This window comes from Camellia sinensis, unplaced genomic scaffold (genome assembly GCF_055761805.1).
Source record: "Camellia sinensis isolate YWXY unplaced genomic scaffold, ASM5576180v1 Unanchor1, whole genome shotgun sequence".
In the NCBI taxonomy this organism is placed as follows: domain Eukaryota; kingdom Viridiplantae; phylum Streptophyta; class Magnoliopsida; order Ericales; family Theaceae; genus Camellia; species Camellia sinensis.
The window spans coordinates 19,596,927-19,617,225 of NW_028128987.1; the positions used below are offsets into that span (position 1 = coordinate 19,596,927).

The 20,299-nt window shown below is 37.0% G+C and overlaps 1 protein-coding gene and 1 pseudogene across 3 annotated transcripts; both read left to right on the plus strand.

Annotated features, from left to right (window-relative positions):
• Positions 1 to 751: 751 nt before the first annotated feature.
• LOC145814122 (aluminum-activated malate transporter 2-like) lies at positions 752 to 3,268 on the plus strand (annotated as a pseudogene).
• Positions 3,269 to 7,044: 3,776 nt separating this feature from the next.
• On the plus strand, positions 7,045 to 17,177 carry LOC145814224 (uncharacterized). Of its 3 annotated transcripts, none has more exons than XM_082910791.1 (9): positions 7,045 to 7,515; positions 12,284 to 12,521; positions 12,619 to 12,648; positions 12,738 to 12,988; positions 13,069 to 13,275; positions 13,355 to 13,444; positions 13,540 to 14,063; positions 14,161 to 14,244; positions 16,948 to 17,177. In XM_082910791.1, exons 2-7 carry the CDS (start codon positions 12,290 to 12,292, stop codon positions 13,645 to 13,647), a joined length of 918 nt encoding a protein of 305 aa, XP_082766917.1. In that variant the 5' UTR covers positions 7,045 to 7,515; positions 12,284 to 12,289; the 3' UTR covers positions 13,648 to 14,063; positions 14,161 to 14,244; positions 16,948 to 17,177. The 3 variants fall into 3 exon arrangements, with proteins under 3 accessions (XP_082766917.1, XP_082766918.1, XP_082766919.1); XM_082910792.1 differs by lacking the exon at positions 7,045 to 7,515 and adding an exon at positions 11,649 to 12,151; XM_082910793.1 differs by lacking the exon at positions 7,045 to 7,515 and having other exon boundaries at positions 12,367 to 12,521; positions 12,738 to 12,811; positions 12,904 to 12,988.
• The last annotated feature ends 3,122 nt before the right edge of the window (positions 17,178 to 20,299 follow it).

A 20,299-nucleotide genomic window follows, 5' to 3' on the forward strand; every position in this document is an offset into this window, starting at 1 on the left:
TACCGAGATACGGTATGTTAAGTGATGGATAAGTGATGCGCTTAGTTCGGATAATAATAAAACTTTTGAGGAGTTCATCTATATCTAACTAAAAGTTTAAGATAAGTATTGTGCTTGAGTCCTATGAAGTGAGACTTCTAGGAGAAATTGGATACTGATTATTATAAAAGTAAGGCACCTCGTGGGTCTACGGTATGTGATTTATTTTGTGAGCTCTTGATTTGAGTTGATATCTTGTGAGATAAGTGATTGATTTTATCGTCGGAGTGCCCCCGAGTAGATGAGCCACCGTGGTATTTTTATCTTCTTGTTGGTATGTGTTTGGTTGAATCTATTATACCCGCATGCTCTCTAGCTAAGTTCCATATTTGGTTGCGAGGTCGGAAATCAACACCCACAATTTGGTGCCATCTGTGAGAATGAGTAGCTATTTCTCAAAATGTTCCCATCGATATTTGGGGAAATAGCATTGGACTGATTTCACAAATCGTCGAAGGGATGTGTGAAGAGTTCGAAAGGCCTGACCGATGGCCAGATTTGTTACGAACAGTTTGCAGTCATTGATGGTAGATTCCCTATTGGCTCTTAAGATTAACGATGGCGAAAGCCTTAAGGCTTACGTCAAGATGTACTACGAGATTTATAACCGGATCTCGGCTTGTAATCAGGAACTTGTAGTCATGTCTTCAAGAACAACTTGGAGGATGATCCCCCCCTTCGGCAATCCCTTGCAAAGACCCTCTCAAAGAACATGGAGAGCCTCATAGCAAGGATTGAGAAGTATGCAAGGGCAGAGGAAGACATGAAAGCAAAGAAGACGAGTGCAGCTACAATAGTAACATTCATAAGATTTTTTCCAAGAATGAAAGCAAGATACAGTTGTAGGCTGCTGATATTTATATTAACATTCTGTTTAATATCAGTATCTGGGTATAGAGATGATGCGGTGTTAGAGATGGCCACAGGAGGCTATCCACCATACTCATCGGTGGTGCCAGCGCTACGATTGTATGTGTATGTATTTGTCCAGTGTGGGCTGGTGATGATCTTCACTATTTGGTTGCTTCTAACTTGGAAAAGCTTGGGACCTTCCTTGAAGGTACATCATTCTTATAGATGATCTGTCACCATACCCATTATTACTTGTCTAATTTGAAAGAATATTGATATAAAAATAGATTAATTATGCAAAATTTGAATAAACAAGAAGCTATCTAAATAACTTTAAACTACAAAACAAAACTATCATTGTCAAGTCATTCTGATGGAGATTGTGTGTAAAAATTTCAATAAAATAAGGTTATGTTTGCATTGGTAGATTTGAAATGAAAGAATTTGAGATTAAACTTTATAACATTGAAGGAGAGTTCATTATTGACATGGATTGTTGGTGAGAAGGAATGAGATGTTAGTAATTATGGATTGTGCTAAAATTATGAGAGATTATTTTATGGTGATTGTAGTTGGGATTCTTCACTTATTAGTGGTTGAAGGTCTCAGTGATGAATTATTAAAAATGAATTTCTCTCATTCTTTGTAGGACATAAGTATTACCGAATCACATTAATTTTTTAATGTGAGTGTGTTAGTTTATTAATTGATGTACTCTGTTAAAATCATGTTTACCAAGTTATTTAAAATTCATTTTTTAAATCTAGGTCTCAAATCATACATTAAACCAACTAATTGAATTAGCTCAGTTGACTACCCTACCCTTATACATTTCCATGCAGATAGTTCGTTGAGTTCGTTTTTGTCTTTTGTTTTATTATGTATTTATTCTTCATTGAAGGAATATATATATATATATATGTTTGTAATTCCAAAAGCCACCAATGTACTTATGATTTGAACTTTATTTCTTCTTGATTTTTCATTAAGAAGTATAACATTTACAAGAGCAAGACTAAATGAATTTACAGGATTTGGAAGTGAATACTGCGAAAAGCAGAGCAATGAAGAATCCAAGGATGACAAAGCACTTCTGCAGGGATATAAAAGTGTTTTGAATTCAAAAAGCACTGAAGAGTCCTAGGTAAGTAGTAAACTTGCACTGCACTTTAGAATTTGTTGAGGACAAGCCATAAAAGTTCGACAAAGCATATAGAATGTTACCTCTAAGATCCCGGAGAATACGACCTCCACCAGTCGGACTTGGGTTGCCTTTGGAGGCGCTTTGATTAAATAATAGTGTCAATAATAATAATTGTGTAGGCTAATTTTGCAAAATGGGAGCCCAGGCATGGCAAATTTAAGTACAGACATCCATGGGAGAAATACCTGAGAATAGGATCTTTGACAAGGCAATGTGCCTGCCGTATTGATGCTCTCAACACCTACCTTAATTCTGATCTCAAGGTACTTACATATACATATACACTCACATGTGGTTCTGCTGCTTTAGTACACCTCGGTTGTTGAAGCCTCCCCACTCTCCAATCAAACTCCCTTCATGCTCACATGCATTGTTATCTTTCTCTTTGTTTTATTTATTTTGTAGTTTTTTTTAAACTAACGGAACACTATGTTTTCATTTACAAATGATTTGTTCTGCCAAAACATTAAAAAAAAAAAAAAAAAAAAAAAAAAAAAAAAAAAAAAAAAAAAAACCTTTTCAACTACCCTATACTCAATTTTTTTAGTTTTTTTCACTTTGGTATTTAATGAATGCAATCTGTTAAAGTGCCATTCAAAATAAATGACAAAGGTATGATATTTTTGACCATGTATGCATTAGCTCTTTTTCATTTTGTTTATACTTGATATGAAATTTTGAAAATATCCTCCTCTTATTATTAATTTTGCATAGGGTCAACACAAGTTACTAAAGCATAATAAATTGTGTACTTTGGGGACCAAATGGGGGAAAAAATAAATACTAAAGTGTAATAGATTGCGTACTGTGAAATTTTTTTAAATCGAAGGCTTGTGGGTAACAAATTGTATGTTTTAGGACCAAAAAGCACAAATTTTAAAATTATGGATTTAAGTAAGACAAATCGCATAATTTGAGAAGGATTAGTTTTATCCTATTCTCACGGCTACAAGTTTTCTTATCTTTCTACAAATAATTATGAACTTTGTATAACTTTGACAATTTTGCAATCCTCTTTCAGGCATGTTCAGAGATGCAAGCAAAAATTGAAGAGTCTTGCACAATTCCCACATTGCAAACTCAAAAATTATTGCAAAAACCCTCAAATCCTTGCTCAAAACAGGCTCATGGTGGGGCGCTGACCTTCTAGATATCATCCCCCTGCAACTGTAGCTTCGCTGCTCATTGATGCTGTTACTTGCACTGAGAAAATTGCTGAATCGAACTCGCTTCTCTAGCAAAATTCAAGAGTGTCGATGATGTAGTAACGAAGGAATCACCCGCATTGACTAGCGAAGAAACGCTGCGGCCATGTTCGAGTATAGAAGAACCACCCCATCGTGTTGTTACAATTCAAAGCCCAGGAGAATGAAATAGTGAATACCAAATAGTTCTTAGCCAATATGTAATGCTCAAGTTGTACATTTCTTTTTCAATTGTACAACATGGAGTAATAGGGAAATTGAGTTTCAACTTACAATGGTATGACTACTGAGATTGCCTTTGGATTTTGTATTTATGAAAGGAAAAACAGAAAAAATTGAAAAAGAACACTGCAGTAAATGTTAACACTCCGTTCCTTTAGGCAAAAAACATTTTATAAAAGATATTATCTTAATTTTTTGCTATCTGATACAACAGAAAATGAAAATCAACGAAAAATAAACTTTTTTGAACGGAAAATATTTTTCACTTTTAAAAGGTAGAAATGTTTATCAAATTAAAGTTTTATCAATGCCTCCACATTATCACTGCCACCATCTCAATCGCAGCCACCAACCACTATTACTTTTTTGGTATTTGATACAACAAAAAATGAAAGTCAACGGAAAACAAACTTTTTTGAACGGAACATATTTTTTACTTTTAAAAGGTAGAAATATTTTCCGAATTAAAGTTTTATCAATGCCTTCACACTATCATCGCTACCATCTCAGTAGTCGCTGCCGCCACCAACTACCAATACAACCTTTAGTATGTTAATTTTAAACTTGCAACTAAGGCCTTGTTTGGGAACAGGCTAATTTAGTAACTTTTGGTTATTTGGCTAAAATATGAGCTAAACAAAACTAGTAAGTTTGGGATGATTTTTTGACTTTTTACGAAAAGATATGCAAATAGTAGAGAGAAAATAGAATTTTTAACTTTTTGGTATGGTTGTTGGCTTTTTAATTTTTTTAGTGATTTTTTAAGGTTTTAGCAAAAAAAGTCACTTGCCAAATGAGGCCTAAATATATAAATACTTTTTCTCTAAAAAATAACTGAAAAAATGTTTTCCTTTAAATAAATATGCGTGAGGTTTATTCTATTATACTCTCCAAGTAGGCAAATTTTAAAAACGAAATTACAAAATTCAAATTTAGAATTAATTTTTTATTGGTTTAATAGAAATAAACATTGTTAATGTGTCTTTAAAATATATATTAAAAGGGATAAATTATATATTTTTTATTATGCACTTTATTCAAAATATACAATCTTTTCAATAATGAGCCCAAAAACACACATTAATAAAAATCCATTCAAACTACTACCAAATATTTCTTATTGGGCCTCTCTTATGTTTGGACTGGGCTCAATTCCATTTTACATCAGATGGATTATGTTTCGGGTGGGGTCAGGAATTTCGCAAGGGCCGAACATGTATTGACATAAACATAGAGAGTCCAATATTTTTGCAGGGGCAACAACCCACCCTGATTGCACCTAGGGATGGTAATTTTCCTCCATCCCCACTCTATACCCGCATCTCTCATTCTGTCTTGCATGGATCTTTTCCACCCTATTAAGAAGTGGGATAGGAACTGGTTTTAATTCCCCACCCCCCCGCGGTGTCCCGTTCCACCTGAATCCCACACGTCCCGTTCCACTCGGATCCCACTTTGATTATATTTATTAAATATATATGTATATATAATATAATTTTTTTTTTTTTTTGTTATAAAGTTAAAACGCTAAAATATGATACTACTTAATATAAATTTTTATTTATTTATTTTCTATTTTATATAATATAATTCTCATTAAATATAAATTATTATTCGTAATGTACTAAATTATTTATAAATTTTATTAATATTTTCATTTTTCAACTTACAAAATCAACTCGTCTCCTGCTCCGTACCCGTCCTGCTTCCATCATTCCTCGATTTGCCCCGCCTTCGATATGATATGGCACGGGGATAGATTTCTATAAACCTGTCCCAAAACCCGACCCATGACTATCCTTAACTACACCACCTCTCTCTGCCCTTGCTTAAACCCATCACAGGTTCCATTTTAATAATGTGAATTGTTTATTTTGTAAGATCATTTGTGTGTATCATTCATAAAAAAAAAAAAAAATTTAAATTGATTTGATAATTGTAACTTTTCATTTTATTACGTCTGTCTCCAAAAAAGTAAATGGCAAGCATTTTTTGAAATAAACTATCTATTCTTCGAGACGGATGTTCTAAAATGAATATATATATATATATATAATTATCAGATCAATTTAGATCATCAAAACAAGACTTACAATGGGTCTCGCAAACCCGAGCACAATGATTAACTTTGAATTTCAATTTAAAATGAGTCAAACCCATTTTAAAATACAAAATTGAAACCCTTCACTATCAATATCTAAATTGTTTTACACATTTTTTTTTTTAACAACATCAACCTACACAAGCTGACATTAACAGGCCAAGTTAGCTTTATTACTATACGAGGAGGAAATATTCATCACCTTCCGTACTCCTTGTGTCCAAGTTCTGTGTCACTCCGAACGATGTAGTTCAGCCTATTAGCACAACAACGGTGAGCTACCCGGTGGGAGTGTTTCCGGAAAACCCCTCCGACAGTCAAGTTAACACCCTTAGAGAGAGAAGAAAGACTAAGCAAAAATAGCTTTGAGTAAAGAGAAATTGCAGACCTTTTCCATGAAGGCGTTGTAGGGCTTATATAACTTGTGCGAGCATTACCTCTATTATCCTATTCTGGATGCATGGCAGTACTGTCCTCTCTCTTCTTTACACGTGTGCGCATCAATAGTGCCAAATAGCATTGACCAAACTGCGCGTACGGATGGTAGAATCCGTTCTTCGCATTCCCATTGGGCCACGTGGTACTACAGCCACACTGTCTTTAGCCCGGTGCAACGCCACCATCCAAGATTAGCTACTACCAATTGGCCTAACACACAAAATGCCCAACTGAACATTTTTAGCTCGGTCGAACTCGGTGAGCACTTTCAAGATGACTTTATCCGGCTTCAAATCATGGCCGACACGATTGGTCCATTTGCGACGTAGTCGTCGGCCTCGGCTACTCCTTTGCTCGGTTGTATTGGTTCATCCAGGAAAATTTTGCCTAGTTCCTTGGCTTGACCGAGATCATAAGCCATCCCTTGCCCGGTTGAAAGTCATGCAGTCATTTGATTGGGTCATGCCTTTGATGATGAAGCATCTCAGCCCAACGCTTGTCCTTCTGTCCAGCCCAACTATAAGATCTAGGCCAGTGGCCCAAATTTTGATTATGCTTGGCCCATTTGCTGGTCACAAATCTCTCTCTTAATTACCATTATTTGATGTTGCTTTCGTATTCCCAATAAATATTAGATCGTTAATGGGCCATTAGTTTAAAAAAAAAATTCAAATTGTTTTAGAATAACGCTATAATATTTGCACTAATTAGTATACTAACTAGTGTACTAATTAATGATGTGACATAATTTAAAAAGTTTTTGATATTTGTAATTTGTATAATAAGTGAGGTCAATAATAATGTCATAACTAGTGTTGGTACATTAGTTGGTATATTAATTGGTACATGGAACACCACTGATTGTTTTAATATTGTAATTGCTCAATCCATCAATATTTTAATTGTGTTTTTCAAAAAATTTACTTTAAGAAACATGTATGTATTAGAATCTTATATGCACTACAAGAAAAGGGACTTAAAAAGACAGAAGTTTTTGCGACGGTGAGATTACCGTCGCAAAAAATGATTTTTAGCGACGGCGTTTTGTACCGTCGCAAATAAGATCTTTAGCGACGGCATTTTACCGTCGGCAATAAAACTACACGCATAGGGATAAAAATACGGAAATTAGTGGTTCATTTGCGACGGCCAAAATTTCCGTCCCCAAAAAAGGTTATTAAAACAGCGCCGTTAGCTCTAATAAGTTATCAGTTGCGACGGGGAAAAATTTACCGTCGCAAAAAGTGGAAAACATTTGCCACTCTTCCCTTTCATCTTGGCGGTCACATTTGGGTCGAAATTCCTAAATGTTCGAAATCTCCAAACGACGAACGGCGGACTTTTTCCCCCTCTGGACAAGCGACGAACGGCAACCAAGGTAGGGGTGGTGCGGTGGTGCGGCGACGACGGCGGCGAGGGCCGGACTGGCGACGACGACAGCGATCTCACTCAGCGTATGCTCTCTCTCTTTCTCTCTCTCTCTCTCTCTCCCCCTCTAATCCCTCTAATCACTCAGCGACCAAGGTAAGGCTTCATTTGCTTCATAGTGGTGAAATTGATAGATACATCCACCCACAAAAAGTGTTAGAAAATTACACTATTAAATGTGCAGTAGGTCAACCAAGTACGCAATTTTAATTAATTATTCTTTGGGAAAATTATCTACCAGTGGTAGTGAGAAAAATTATTTACAAAAAAATAATAAATTTTATAAATATTAATAATTATAATCATAAATTTTTTCACTAATATGTAATAATTTTTGAAAATCTCCTCTAAAGGGTAATTTCTTTTTATTCTTATACACTCTTATTTAAGAGGTCCATAGTCCTTTGTTTACTTCTACAAATTATGGGCTATACCTTGTGGTGGTTAGATTTCTCATTTTGTGTTGTTGTATAATAATTGTCTAATTTAATGTAATTATTTTTATATTTATAATTAATTTATTACTAATTAAAAAAAATCTGCAATAAGCCTTTCTTTTTCTTTTTTATTTTAAATTCAGAAGTAATGGTTATACACTATAGAATTTGTGCAACCCTTGATCTTGAGATAACTTCATGAATAAAACTCTTTCGAAGTGGTAGACTAAATTCGAGAACTAAAGAAAGGATATGAAAATAAAGTAGACAAGCATAAATGCATAGCTCTCATGTTGTTCTTATTATTATTATTGTTGTTGTTGTTTAAAAATCATGTGGGAGAGTTAAAGCAAAAAAAATCTTTGCCAACCAATGGAGGTTATTGGAAAATTATCGTAAACCAAACATGTTCACATAAATTCTCTTTTCAATGCTTGTTTATTACATCTCCATCTATAATTTTCCACTGTTATGTCAAGTTTTTCCAATTTCTCTTGGACTTGTAATTCACCTTGCATTGAACTAACTGGGATAAGTATTTCATTTTTTATGTTCTCCCATCAAATCGGTAAATAACTAACTGGGATAAGACCACCTACCTATTTGAGAGAAATTGGACGGATAGGTATCATGGTACATGAATACGTAGGTATTATATTTAGAGTTACTTTGATGAGATATTTTTGTGGATGTGTATAGATGATGGATAAGAGTTGGATTGATTTGCCCAATAGGATGTCGAGCGAATACATTAATGGGATTGATGAATTCCTTTTGTTTGCCTACACCAATAGGGTTGAAGGTTCGATGATCAGTTGTCCGTGTAGGAAGTGCGAGAATCGATACTATTTTGTACGAGAGGGTGTACGGGAGCATCTGATTTTGAATGGTTTTTTTAAAAAATACAAACATTGGATTAATCATGGGGAATCTTACGTATCTCTGCATGGTAATCGAGAGAATGAAACATTAGCTAATTTAGACATTGGGGATGATATGATTGGAATGATACAAGGGGCTATGGGAAATCCACATGCCGGTACAAGTGTTGAGGGTAATGAACCACAGGGGCCTGATCCCCATGCATTTGAACCCCAGCTCGGTCCAAATGCAGAGACTGCAAAGTATTTCAAACTTCTTCAAGATGCACAAAGTGAATTGTATCCGGGTTGTCAGAAGTTCACATCTTTGTCATTCATTGTTCGACTTTTACATTTGAAGGTGCTTAATCAGTGGACAGACAAGTCTGTTGACATGCTGCTTGAGTTATTGAATGAGGCGTTCCCGTTGGGTGTGAAACTCCCGGACTCATATTATAAAGCTCAAAAGGTCACAACAGATTTGGGCTTCACGTATGAGACGTAGGATGCATGTCCCAATAGTTACATGTTGTTTCGAAACGAGGACGCCAATCTTGATAAATGTGTCATATGCAACAGTTGTAGATGGAAATCAAATGGCGATGGTGGTTCAAATGGTCCTAACAAAGGTGGCAAACGAATAGCTGCAAAACAGATGAGGTATTTTCCTTTAAAGCCAAGGTTGTAGAGGTTGTTTATGTCATCCAAGACGGCCAAGTTAATGAGATGGCATGCAGAGGAACGAACTGATGATGGTGTCTTTAGGCATCCTGCTGACTCCCTTGCATGTAAAGATTTTGACCGTCAGAATATTGACTTCAGTAATGATTGCCGAAGTGTAAGGCTTGGCTTAGCATCTGATGGTTTTAACCCATTCAGAACGATGAACATAGTTCATAGCACTTGGCCTGTTGTGCTCGTTCCATACAACTTGCCGCCATGGATGTGCATGAAGCAACCATTTCTAATTTTAGCCGTGCTTATTAACGGCCCAAAAGGACCTGGTGACAAGATTTATGTGTATATGCAACCGTTGATTGAGGAGTTGAAAGAACTATGGAATGAGGGTGTGTCAACATTTGATGCATCAACAAATCAAATGTTTCAAATGCATGCAGCTTTACTGTGGACCATTAGTGATTTTCCTGCATACGCAAACTTGTCAGGATGGAGCACTAAAGGCGAATATGCATGTCCTTGTTGCAATAAGGAAACTACATCGTGTTGGTTGAAGCATAGTAGGAAACAATCATACTTGGGTCATCGCAGATTTTTACCTACTGGCCATAAATTCCGGAAGGATAAAGTATCATTTGATGGTAGTCGGGAAGTCCGACTCAAACCCAAATTGTTGTCTGGAACTGAGATGTTGCTACAATTAGAATATGAGGGTATTTTAACCCAATACAAGAGGGATGACCTTAAGGAGAGGCACAGGAGACAGGTAGAGAAGGAGAAAGTTGGACATCGCACCCACAGTTGGAAGAAAAAGAGTATCTTTTATGAATTGCCATATTGGGAGCACAATCTAATAAGACACAACCTCGATGTGATGCATATAGAGAAGAATGTTTGTGACAATGTGTTGTGGACAATATTAGGGGTTGCAGGAAAATCGAAAGATGGTGTTAATGCTCGGCGTGATTTACAAGATATGAATATTAGAAAACCCCTACATTTGCAGTTAAGAGGGTCGAATAAAGCCTATTTACCAGCAGCACAATTCACGATGACCAAGGATGAGAAAGATTTGTTTTTGAAAGTGTTGAAGGAAGTAAGAGTTCCCGACAGGTATTCATCCAATATATCACATCGTGTGCGCTCACATGATAGAAGTCACGATAGTCATATTCTGATGCAACAACTTATTCCATTGGCTATTCGAAGATCGTTACCGAAGAATGTAATTGAACCCTTGATTGAATTGAGCAATTTCTTTAGACAATTGTGTTCAAAAGTGAATCGTGCGACGGATTTGCAATATATTCAAGATCGTATCGCTATAACACTTTGTCATCTAGAGAAAATATTTCCTCCGAGTTTTTTTGATATAATGGAGCACTTGCCTATACATCTAGCTGATGAAGCCTTATTGGGTGGAGCGATTCAGTTTCGATGGATGTATGCAATTGAGAGGTATCTTCTTACTTTGAAGCAATACGTGCGTAATAGAGCTCATCCTGAAGGATCAATTGCTAAAGGATATCTTATGGAAGAATGCATGAATTTTTGTGCACAATATCTCAATGATGTGGAAACCAAATCTAGTCGACCCGTGAGGAACTATAGTGGTGCTGATAATTTGGGTCATGCTATTGGTGAAAACACAAGCTTTTATCTTGATAATACTTGTTGGGTACAAGCTCATCGGTACATCTTATTCAATACAAGCGCGGTTCAACCATTCATAAAGTAGGTTAAGTCACTCACTCAATATTTTATTATGTTTTATTGAATTTTCTACAAAATTTTTTGTATTGCTAAAATTTCAATTTACACAGCGAACACCTTGAAGTACTTAAGCTCAAAATGCCTCGTGTTGACGATCATTAGCTTCGGCGTGAACATTTCGAAACTTTTCACATTTGGTTCAAGGAACATGTATGTATTTAACTCTATAGATTCTAGTTACTTAAGTCGAACTACATTTTAAATTTTACATTTTCGTGTTAAATAGGTCCAAACTTTGCGAAGGACTACTGGTGTCATATTTTCTGAAGAGATTATTCTATTGGCAAATGGTCCTCATAACTTGGCAAGGAGGTTCAACGGGTATATACTGAATGGGTTTCGGTATCGAGTAAAGGCCATGGATGATCGTTGAGCCACACAAAATTGTGGTGTAGCTTTGAAGGCAGATACCATAAGTTATGCTAGTCGAAAAGACAAGAATCCTCGTGTGGGGTCTGTGTACTATTATGGACAATTGACAGATATTGTTGAGATTCGATATTCCAATGAGAAGAAACATGTGTTGTTTAAGTGTGATTGGATTGACAACATTCACGGAAAGAAAGAAGATGTCTTCAATTTTACGTTGGTGAACTTCAATCATTTGTTGTACCGAGATGATCGAATTACCAATGAACCTTTCATCTTGGCGTCCCAAGCAGAGCAAGTTTGGTATGTTGCAGACCCGTTAAAACCAAATTGGCAAGTCGTGGTGAAGATGTCTCAAAGAGGTTTATTTGATATGAGTTCGACTGATCCACAAATCGAGCCATACATGAGCCAACAATTGGACGAAAATATAATGCTTCGTGATGAAGAAGTTGGTTGGGTGAGGGAAGCCGCAGAAGGGGAAACAGTTGATGTTCAAATAGGCTGATGGTGGTGGAAACATTAGTAATTCAATTAAGGCCAAGGTTGTAGTTAATCATCAATTTCGTAATTTACTTTATCTTTCTAATTGTATTAGTTCAATTAATGTCATATTATAGTTGACGACAAACCATTGTCTATGTTTCTAATGTCAATTAATGTTATATTGCTTGCAGATTATTATGGGAAGGAAGAGGAAGCCTGATCATCCCCGGTGCATGATGTCTGATGTGCTACATAACAGGACATCAGTAGCACCACCATCAGAGGAGGCATCACATCGGCCACTATCGGAGGGGCCTTTAGTGGCACCACAGCAGCTACCATGTACTCAGCCTCCACGCCTACCATCGGTGCGTCCACCATCAGTGGCACCACAGCAGCTATCATCATCAGCTTATGAGCCATCCGCAGGTATATAAATTTGCTTTGATTTGTATAAAAATTATTGAAGCATACATTTATTTATGCTCATTATATATAACTTGTTTATTCTCATTGTATTTTGCAGACCCTTCGACTTCTTCACAGCCCACCTCAGGTTTATTTGATATGATTTGTATTCACATTATTTAAATTTGCATTTGTTTATTACCATTGCATATTGTTTATTGTTATTGTATCTCACAGGTCATGTTAGTTCTTCATCAACCTCGACTAGGCGTGGTAGAGGATGTGCCAAGGGCATTAAAGAGTGGGGTACTGGTAAAAAGCTAGACATACAATTTGATGGAAATTACTGCCCAATAGGGGATAACGTGGCTAAGTTAACTACTAAACTTGGCATTATTGTGCGGAATGGTAACATTGTTCCTCTTACTTTTCTTGACTGGAACAATGTGCCCGATGATATTATTGATGCTATCTGGAAGGATGTGAAGGTAAAAGTATATTTTTGTCCACAAATTCGAATTCCAAAATTGTGTTATTATTATTTAAACTTTGAAATTGTGTTTTATAGGACAATTTGAATATATGTCCAGAGGAGTACAAGCCAATCTGCATGAAAAACTGCAACAGCATATGGAAGGATCACAAGAACAAGCTTAAGGCTAAGTATTTCAAGCCTAGAAGTTCTGATCCTAATCTGAAGGATGATGTTCCTATGCACATTGTGCCAAGCCAGTGGGAAGAACTTGTGGAGTATTGGCGTACTTCCGATGCTGAGGTATACAAATAAGTTATATTTATGATATGTAAACATACAAATCATATTTACATACTCACATTTGTCGAACCTGTTATAGAAAATTGCAAGTAGGAACGCTAAAAATCGACGAGCTCACGGCATAGCTCATACCACAGGGCGTACTACTTTCTCTCAGATACGGCATGAGGTTTACATTTTATTGTTTTATTTTTGTATATAAATAAACATTGTATATTTACAAATTATTTAGATTGTAATTTTCATATTTCTAAAAAAATGCAGATGACAAGTAAGGGGGAGTCTACTGATAAGATGAATGTTTGGCTTATGACACGTAGAGTAGATGACCCAGAGGTTATTCAGACCCTGGTAGTTTACAAACACCTTTGATTGTATTTAAAATTTATTTTTTGTGTGTCAACCATCTTAATTTGGCATATACTTGTATGTCTTATTCAATACAAGATGAGTTTAATCGTCAACTCTCTATGCTACATGAGGATGGTCGGACATTGGAGGCTAGGAATGCCATTTTCCATGAGTTGATAGGTCATGACGGACATGGATATTGTCGCGCATACGGGAGAATTGTGCCTCGGAGAGCGGTGTATAAAGCTGGTGCTGGGCCATCACAGTCAACACCCCAGCCATCGACTATTGATCAGATCACGCAGAAGGTTTGTGCAGAGCTAAGGGATGAGTTGAGGGAGGAGCTGCGAGCAGAGTTCTCTACACATTTACAGCAGATGAGAGCTGAGATGATGGCCTTAGTGTCACAGGGGGCGAGTGTGGATCCCAACAGACAGGTTCGATATAAATTAAATTGTTTGATAGTTCAATTTTCACACAAGATTATGTATAAAATTCGAATATGATTAACACATTAAGTATTGACTATCATAGGTTCCTGATGCATCGAGTGGCCACCGGGCATTTAGGGAATCTGCAGAAGACGAGAATCCATATACCCCACCACCAGAAGATCAGGTATAAAATGTATCTTTGCATTCTAAGCTAAAATGTAACTTTGCATAATTTAGACATTCTAAGTTAAAGAGAGACTTGTGGGAGAAGACGTTTTTTGAATCGGGGAGTTAACGCCCCAAAATCACCAAAAGGCGACGGTTTAGCACGAAACTTGGCCCACACGACCGCCAAGGCACGAGAGACTTATGGGAGAAGACGGGGCTCGAATCGGGTTCCCGGTTTGGGAGTTGGAGCCGGATTTCACTTTAGGCAAGCTAGTTCCTTAAGAAACTTGAATTCGAGGAGTTAACGCTCCAAAATCACCAAACGGCGTCGGTTTAGCACGAAACTTGGCACACACGACCGCCTAGGCACGAGAGACTTGTGGGAGAAGACGGGGCTCAAATCGGGTTCTCGGTTTGGGAGTTGGAGCCGGATTTCACTTTGGGCAAACTAGTTCCTTAAGAAACTTGAATTCGAGGAGTTACGTTCCAAAATCACCAAACGGCGTCGATTTAGCACGAAACTTGGCACACACGACCGCCTAGGCACGAGAGACTTGTGGGAGAAGACGGGGCTCGAATCGGGTTCCCGGTTTGGGAGTTGGAGCCGGATTTCACTTTAGGCAAACTAGTTCCTTAAGAAACTTGAATTCGAGGAGTTAATGCTACAAAATCACCAGACGGCGTCGGTTTAGCACGAAACTTGGCACACACGACCGCCTAGGCACGAGAGACTTGTGGGAGAAGACGGGGCTCGAATCGGGTTCCCGGTTTGGGAGTTAGAGCCGGATTTCACTTTGGGCAAACTAGTTCCTTAAGAAACTTGAATTCGAGGAGTTAATGCCCCAAAATCACCAAAAGGCATCGCTTTAGCACGAAACTTGGCACACACGACCGCCTAGGCAGGGGAGACTTGTGGGAGAAGACGGGGCTCGAATCGGGTTCCCGGTTTGGGAGTTAGAGCCGGATTTCACTTTAGGCAAACTAGTTCCTTAAGAAACTTGAATTCGAGGAGTTAACCCTCCAAAATCACCAAACGGCGTCGGTTTAGCACGAAACTTGGCACACACGACCGCCTAGGCACGAGAGACTTGTGGGAGAAGACGGGGCTCGAATCGGGTTCCCGGTTTGGGAGTTAGAGCCAGATTTCACTTTGGGCAAACTAGTTCCTTAAGAAACTTGAATTCGAGGAGTTAACGCCCCAAAATCACCAAACGCCGTCGGTTTAGCACGAAACTTGGCACACACGACCGCCTAGTCACGAGAGACTTGTAGGAGAAGACGGGGCTCGAATCGGGTTCCCGGTTTGGGAGTTGGAGCCGGATTTCACTTTAGGCAAACTAGTTCCTTAAGAAACTTGAATTCGAGGAGTTAACGCTCCAAAATCACCAAACGGCATCGGTTTAGCACGAAACTTGGCACACACGACCGCCTAGGCACGAGAGACTTGTGGGAGAAGACGGGGCTCGAATCGGGTTCCCGGTTTGGGAGTTAGAGCCGAATTTCACTTTGGGCAAACTAGTTCCTTAAGAAACTTGAATTCGAGGAGTTAACACCCCAAAATAACCAAAAGGCGTCGGTTTAGCACGAAACTTGGCACACACGACCGCCTAGGCACGGGAGACTTGTGGGAGAAGACGGGGCCCGAATCGGGTTCCCGGTTTGGGAGTTAGAGCCGGATTTCACTTTAGGCAAACTAGTTCCTTAAGAAACTTGAATTCGAGGAGTTAACGCTCCAAAATCACCAAACGACGTCGGTTTAGCACGAAACTTGGCACACACGACCGCCTAGGCACGAGAGACTTGTGGGAGAAGACGGGGCTCGAATCGGGTTCCCGGTTTGGGAGTTAGAGCCGGATTTCACTTTGGGCAAACTAGTTCCTTAAGAAACTTGAATTCGAGGAGTTAACGCCCCAAAATCACCAAACGGCGTCAGTTTAGCACGAAACTTGGCACACACGACCGCCTAGGCACGAGAGACTTGTGGGAGAAGACGGGGCTCGAATCGGGTTCCCGGTTTGGGAGTTAGAGCTGGATTTCACTTTGGGCAAACTAGTTCCTTAAGAAACTTGAATTCGAGGAGTTAACGCCCCAAAATCACCAAAAGGCGTCGCTTTAGCACGAAACTTGGCACACACGACCGCCTAGGCACGGGAGACTTGTGGGAGAAGACGGGGCTCGAATCGGGTTCCTGGTTTGGGAGTTAGAGCCGTATTTCACTTTAGGCAAACTAGTTCCTTAAGAAACTTGAATTCGAGGAGTTAACGCTCCAAAATCACCAAACGGGTCGGTTTAGCACGAAACTTGGCACACACGACCGCCTTGGCACGAGAGACTTGTGGGAGAAGACGGGGCTCGAATCGGGTTCCTGGTTTGGGAGTTAGAGCCGGATTTCACTTTGGACAAACTAGTTCCTTTAAGAAGCTTGAATTCGAGGAGTTAACGCCCCAAAATCACCAAAAGGCATCGGTTTTGCACGAAACTTGGCACACACGACCGCCTAGGCACGGGAGACTTGTGGGAGAAGACGGGGCTCAAATCGGGTTCCCGGTTTGGGAGTTAGAGCCGGATTTCACTTTAGGCAAACTAGTTCCTCTAGTTAAAATTATTTACTAAACAATCTTTCTAATTATATGGTAGTTAATTTTTTTTATATTTTTCTGTAATTAAAATATTAACACCATTATATTGTTATTAATTATTTTTATTTTGTTTTTTTTAGATATTTCCTAAGTAGCAGTTTGCTTCGTGTGGAATGTGGGCGCGTAAAGATTATGACAAACTTCTGTTTTTGTAACTCACGAAAGAATCAAGACGAAAACTTTTGGTTTTGATTTTGATTTATGTTATTTAAATTTGTGACCAACATTATGTATGTATTATGTGGCCAACATTAGGAATTTTTATCATTTGCCAACTTTTGTTTATGTATGGATTTATATTATTATGTAATTTTTTGATTTTTTTTTAGCTATTTTTCACTTGCCAACATTAGTTATTTTATTTATGTATTTATATTATTATATCATTTGCCAACATTAAAGGTTATTTTTATATTTTAAATAATTCTAAAACAGGGTTTTTTTTTAAAATTTTTTTTGAGACGGCAGAACACCCCGTCGCAAAAAAAAAAAAAAAAATGGTGCTAGACTTTTTGCGACGGCAGCCATACCGTCGCAAAAGGTGTGGAATTTATTTGACAAACAAGGCTTTAGCGACGGTGAATTTGCCGTCACCAATAGTCATTAACGCCGACGTATCTTGCGACGACATTTTTTGCGATGGAATTTTGCCGTCGCAAATATCTATTTTAGCGACGGGGTTCTTGTGTCGTCGCAAAAAAGCCCAGATCTTCATCCATAATGGCGACAGAAATCTGCCGTCGCAAAAAAGAGATATTCCCGTCGCAAAAACAATGGCGACGGCAGGTGCCGTCGCTAAAGTTCTTTTGTAACCCCCCTTGTTGCGACCCCCACGTGCCGTTGCAAAAAAAAAAATACCGTCGCAAATAGCTTTTGAGACGGCGTATGGATTATTAGCGACGGCGTTTTGCCGTCGCAAAAAACTATTTTTTTTGTAGTGATGCTTTTTTCTCCAAATGAAATAAACTTTTGTTTTTATAATCCAAATAAAAAAAAATGTATGTAGACAAATATATTAAAAAGTTATTAGTCTATTTGATTTAATTTTTAAAATTGTTGTTGAATTTTTTGTTTTTTTTAAATATTTTTTTAATTAGTAGTACCTTTTTTATTTGTATTTTATAAAATACATATAATTTAGATGTACCTAAAATATAAAATATTTATCAAAATATCTGAAAATTTTATTGAAGACCAAAAAAATATGAAAATGTGCTTGTCTCAGTCTTTCTAAGAGTACTGGACCATCCAATCAGGGCAAGTGGGCTAACCACGCACTACAAGAAAATACAGTTGTGGCGATCATTTTTGTCGACTAAAAATATTTTGATTGTCAAAAGTTGTGGAATTGGTGACCAAAAATTATGTTAGTCGGTAAAAGTATAATATTTAGCAATTAAATTTTTTTAGTCGAGGTTTATTAATTTTTGGCGACTAAAAAAAATTTAGTCGCTAAAAATCTCACAATTGGCGACTAAAAAAAATTTAGTCGCTAAATTTGTCACAATTGGCGACTAAAAAAATATTTTTGTCGCTGTATAGATAGTTTTAGCAACTAAAATAATTTAGTCGCTGAAAGAAAAATAAAAATTTACTTTTTATCTTTGGCGACCAAAATTTTGGTCGGCAAAAATGTAACTTCAGCAACTAAAAAATATTTTAGTCGCTGTATAGATAGTTTTGGCAACTAAAATAATTTAGTCGCTGAAAGAAAAATAAAAATTTACTTTTTATTTTTGGCAACCAAAATTTTGGTCGGCAAAAATGTAATTTCAGCGACTAAAAAATATTTTAGTCGCTGTATAGATATTTTTGTCGATTGTTCATGATTCAATTGATTTGAATGAAGCTTCCAAATTACATATTATATTGAATGGATTGGATGAATTATTATGAATTACAGGTTTATTTTGTTGGATGTTGGCGACCAAATGTTGATCTTGTTTTTTTTGTTTTGGCGACCAATTGATTAGTTGGGAAAGATAACTAATACTTTTGCCGAAAAAATAATTAGTCGTTAAAATCATTAATTTTGGCGAATAAAAAGGAATTCGTCGCTAATATGTTAATTGCCGACTAAAGTTTTAGTCGCGCAAACATTCTTTTCCACGACTAACATATTTGGTGGTGGAATGTGACAATTGCCAACCAAACTTTTTTGGTCATGGAATGTGCAATTTGCCGACCAAACTTGTTAGTCGTGGAATGTGACAATTGGCAACCAAATTTTTTGGTTGTGGAAACGGGCCTCAGTTGCCGACCAAACTATTTGGTTGTTAAATGTGCAAATTGGCGTCTAACATATTTGGTCCGGAAATATGACTTTTCGCGACTAAAATGTTTTAGCTACTAAATAGATTAGTCACAGTAATTATATATTTAGCAACCAAAAATTTAATCGGCAAATATGACTTTTCGTAACTAAAATGTTTTAGCTACTAAATAGATTAATCGCAGTAATTATATATTTAGCGACCAAAACTTTAGTCGGCAAATATGACTTTTTGCGACTAAAATGTTTTTTTACTAAATGGATTAGTCGGAATAATTATATATTTAGCGACCAAAAATTTAGTCGGCAAATATAACTTTTTCGCGACTAAAAAACTTTTTAGTCGCCAATTAATTTTCGCGACCCTTAATTGGCGACCAAAAAAATTAGTCGCGGATGACTTTTGCCGACTAAATATTTAGTCGGCAAAAGTGTTAATTCTTGTAGTGACGGTTCATATTTTAATGATCAGCTCTGTTGATACTTTAGATCCCTGTGTGTTGATTATTCACACCAAAATAAATTGATTTGACAATTGTATCAAAATAATTTCATCGAAAAGTAAATAGTAAAGTGTTACTGTATAAAGGGAAAATTTCACTTTACTCTATGTGGTTTGAGTTATGTATGATTTACACTTCTAATGTTTGGAAATGATCACAAAAATCCTACGTGATTTGTGGACTTAAGTCATTCTATTTAACAACATAATCAGCTTGAATGCTACGATCACCCAAATATATAAAGAACTGAACAAGAAGTACGAAAAATAAAATCATTCATCCAAATTAATGTTTGAACAAATTTATATTACGATAAAATAAATATTCATTTAATATGTTGCTTCAGTACATAACATACATATTTTAAAGACATGGGAGTGACTATAATAGTCTAGATATTATTCAAATTCTGTAATTAATTCAAGCTTAGATAACTAACAACTCGCACATTGCAATGCTAAGAGACACATATTGGCACGTACTTGACAATGGACTAGATCTTTTTCATACCAAATTGTTTTTTGCATGAAAATTTTCAAATTATTTCCAATAATAGACTTCTCCATGGGCTTTATTTGTGATTCGACTGCAATGACTTTAAAAGGACTCTATAGGTGAAATCACATTCTCTTAAACATATTTATCAAATCAAAGTAA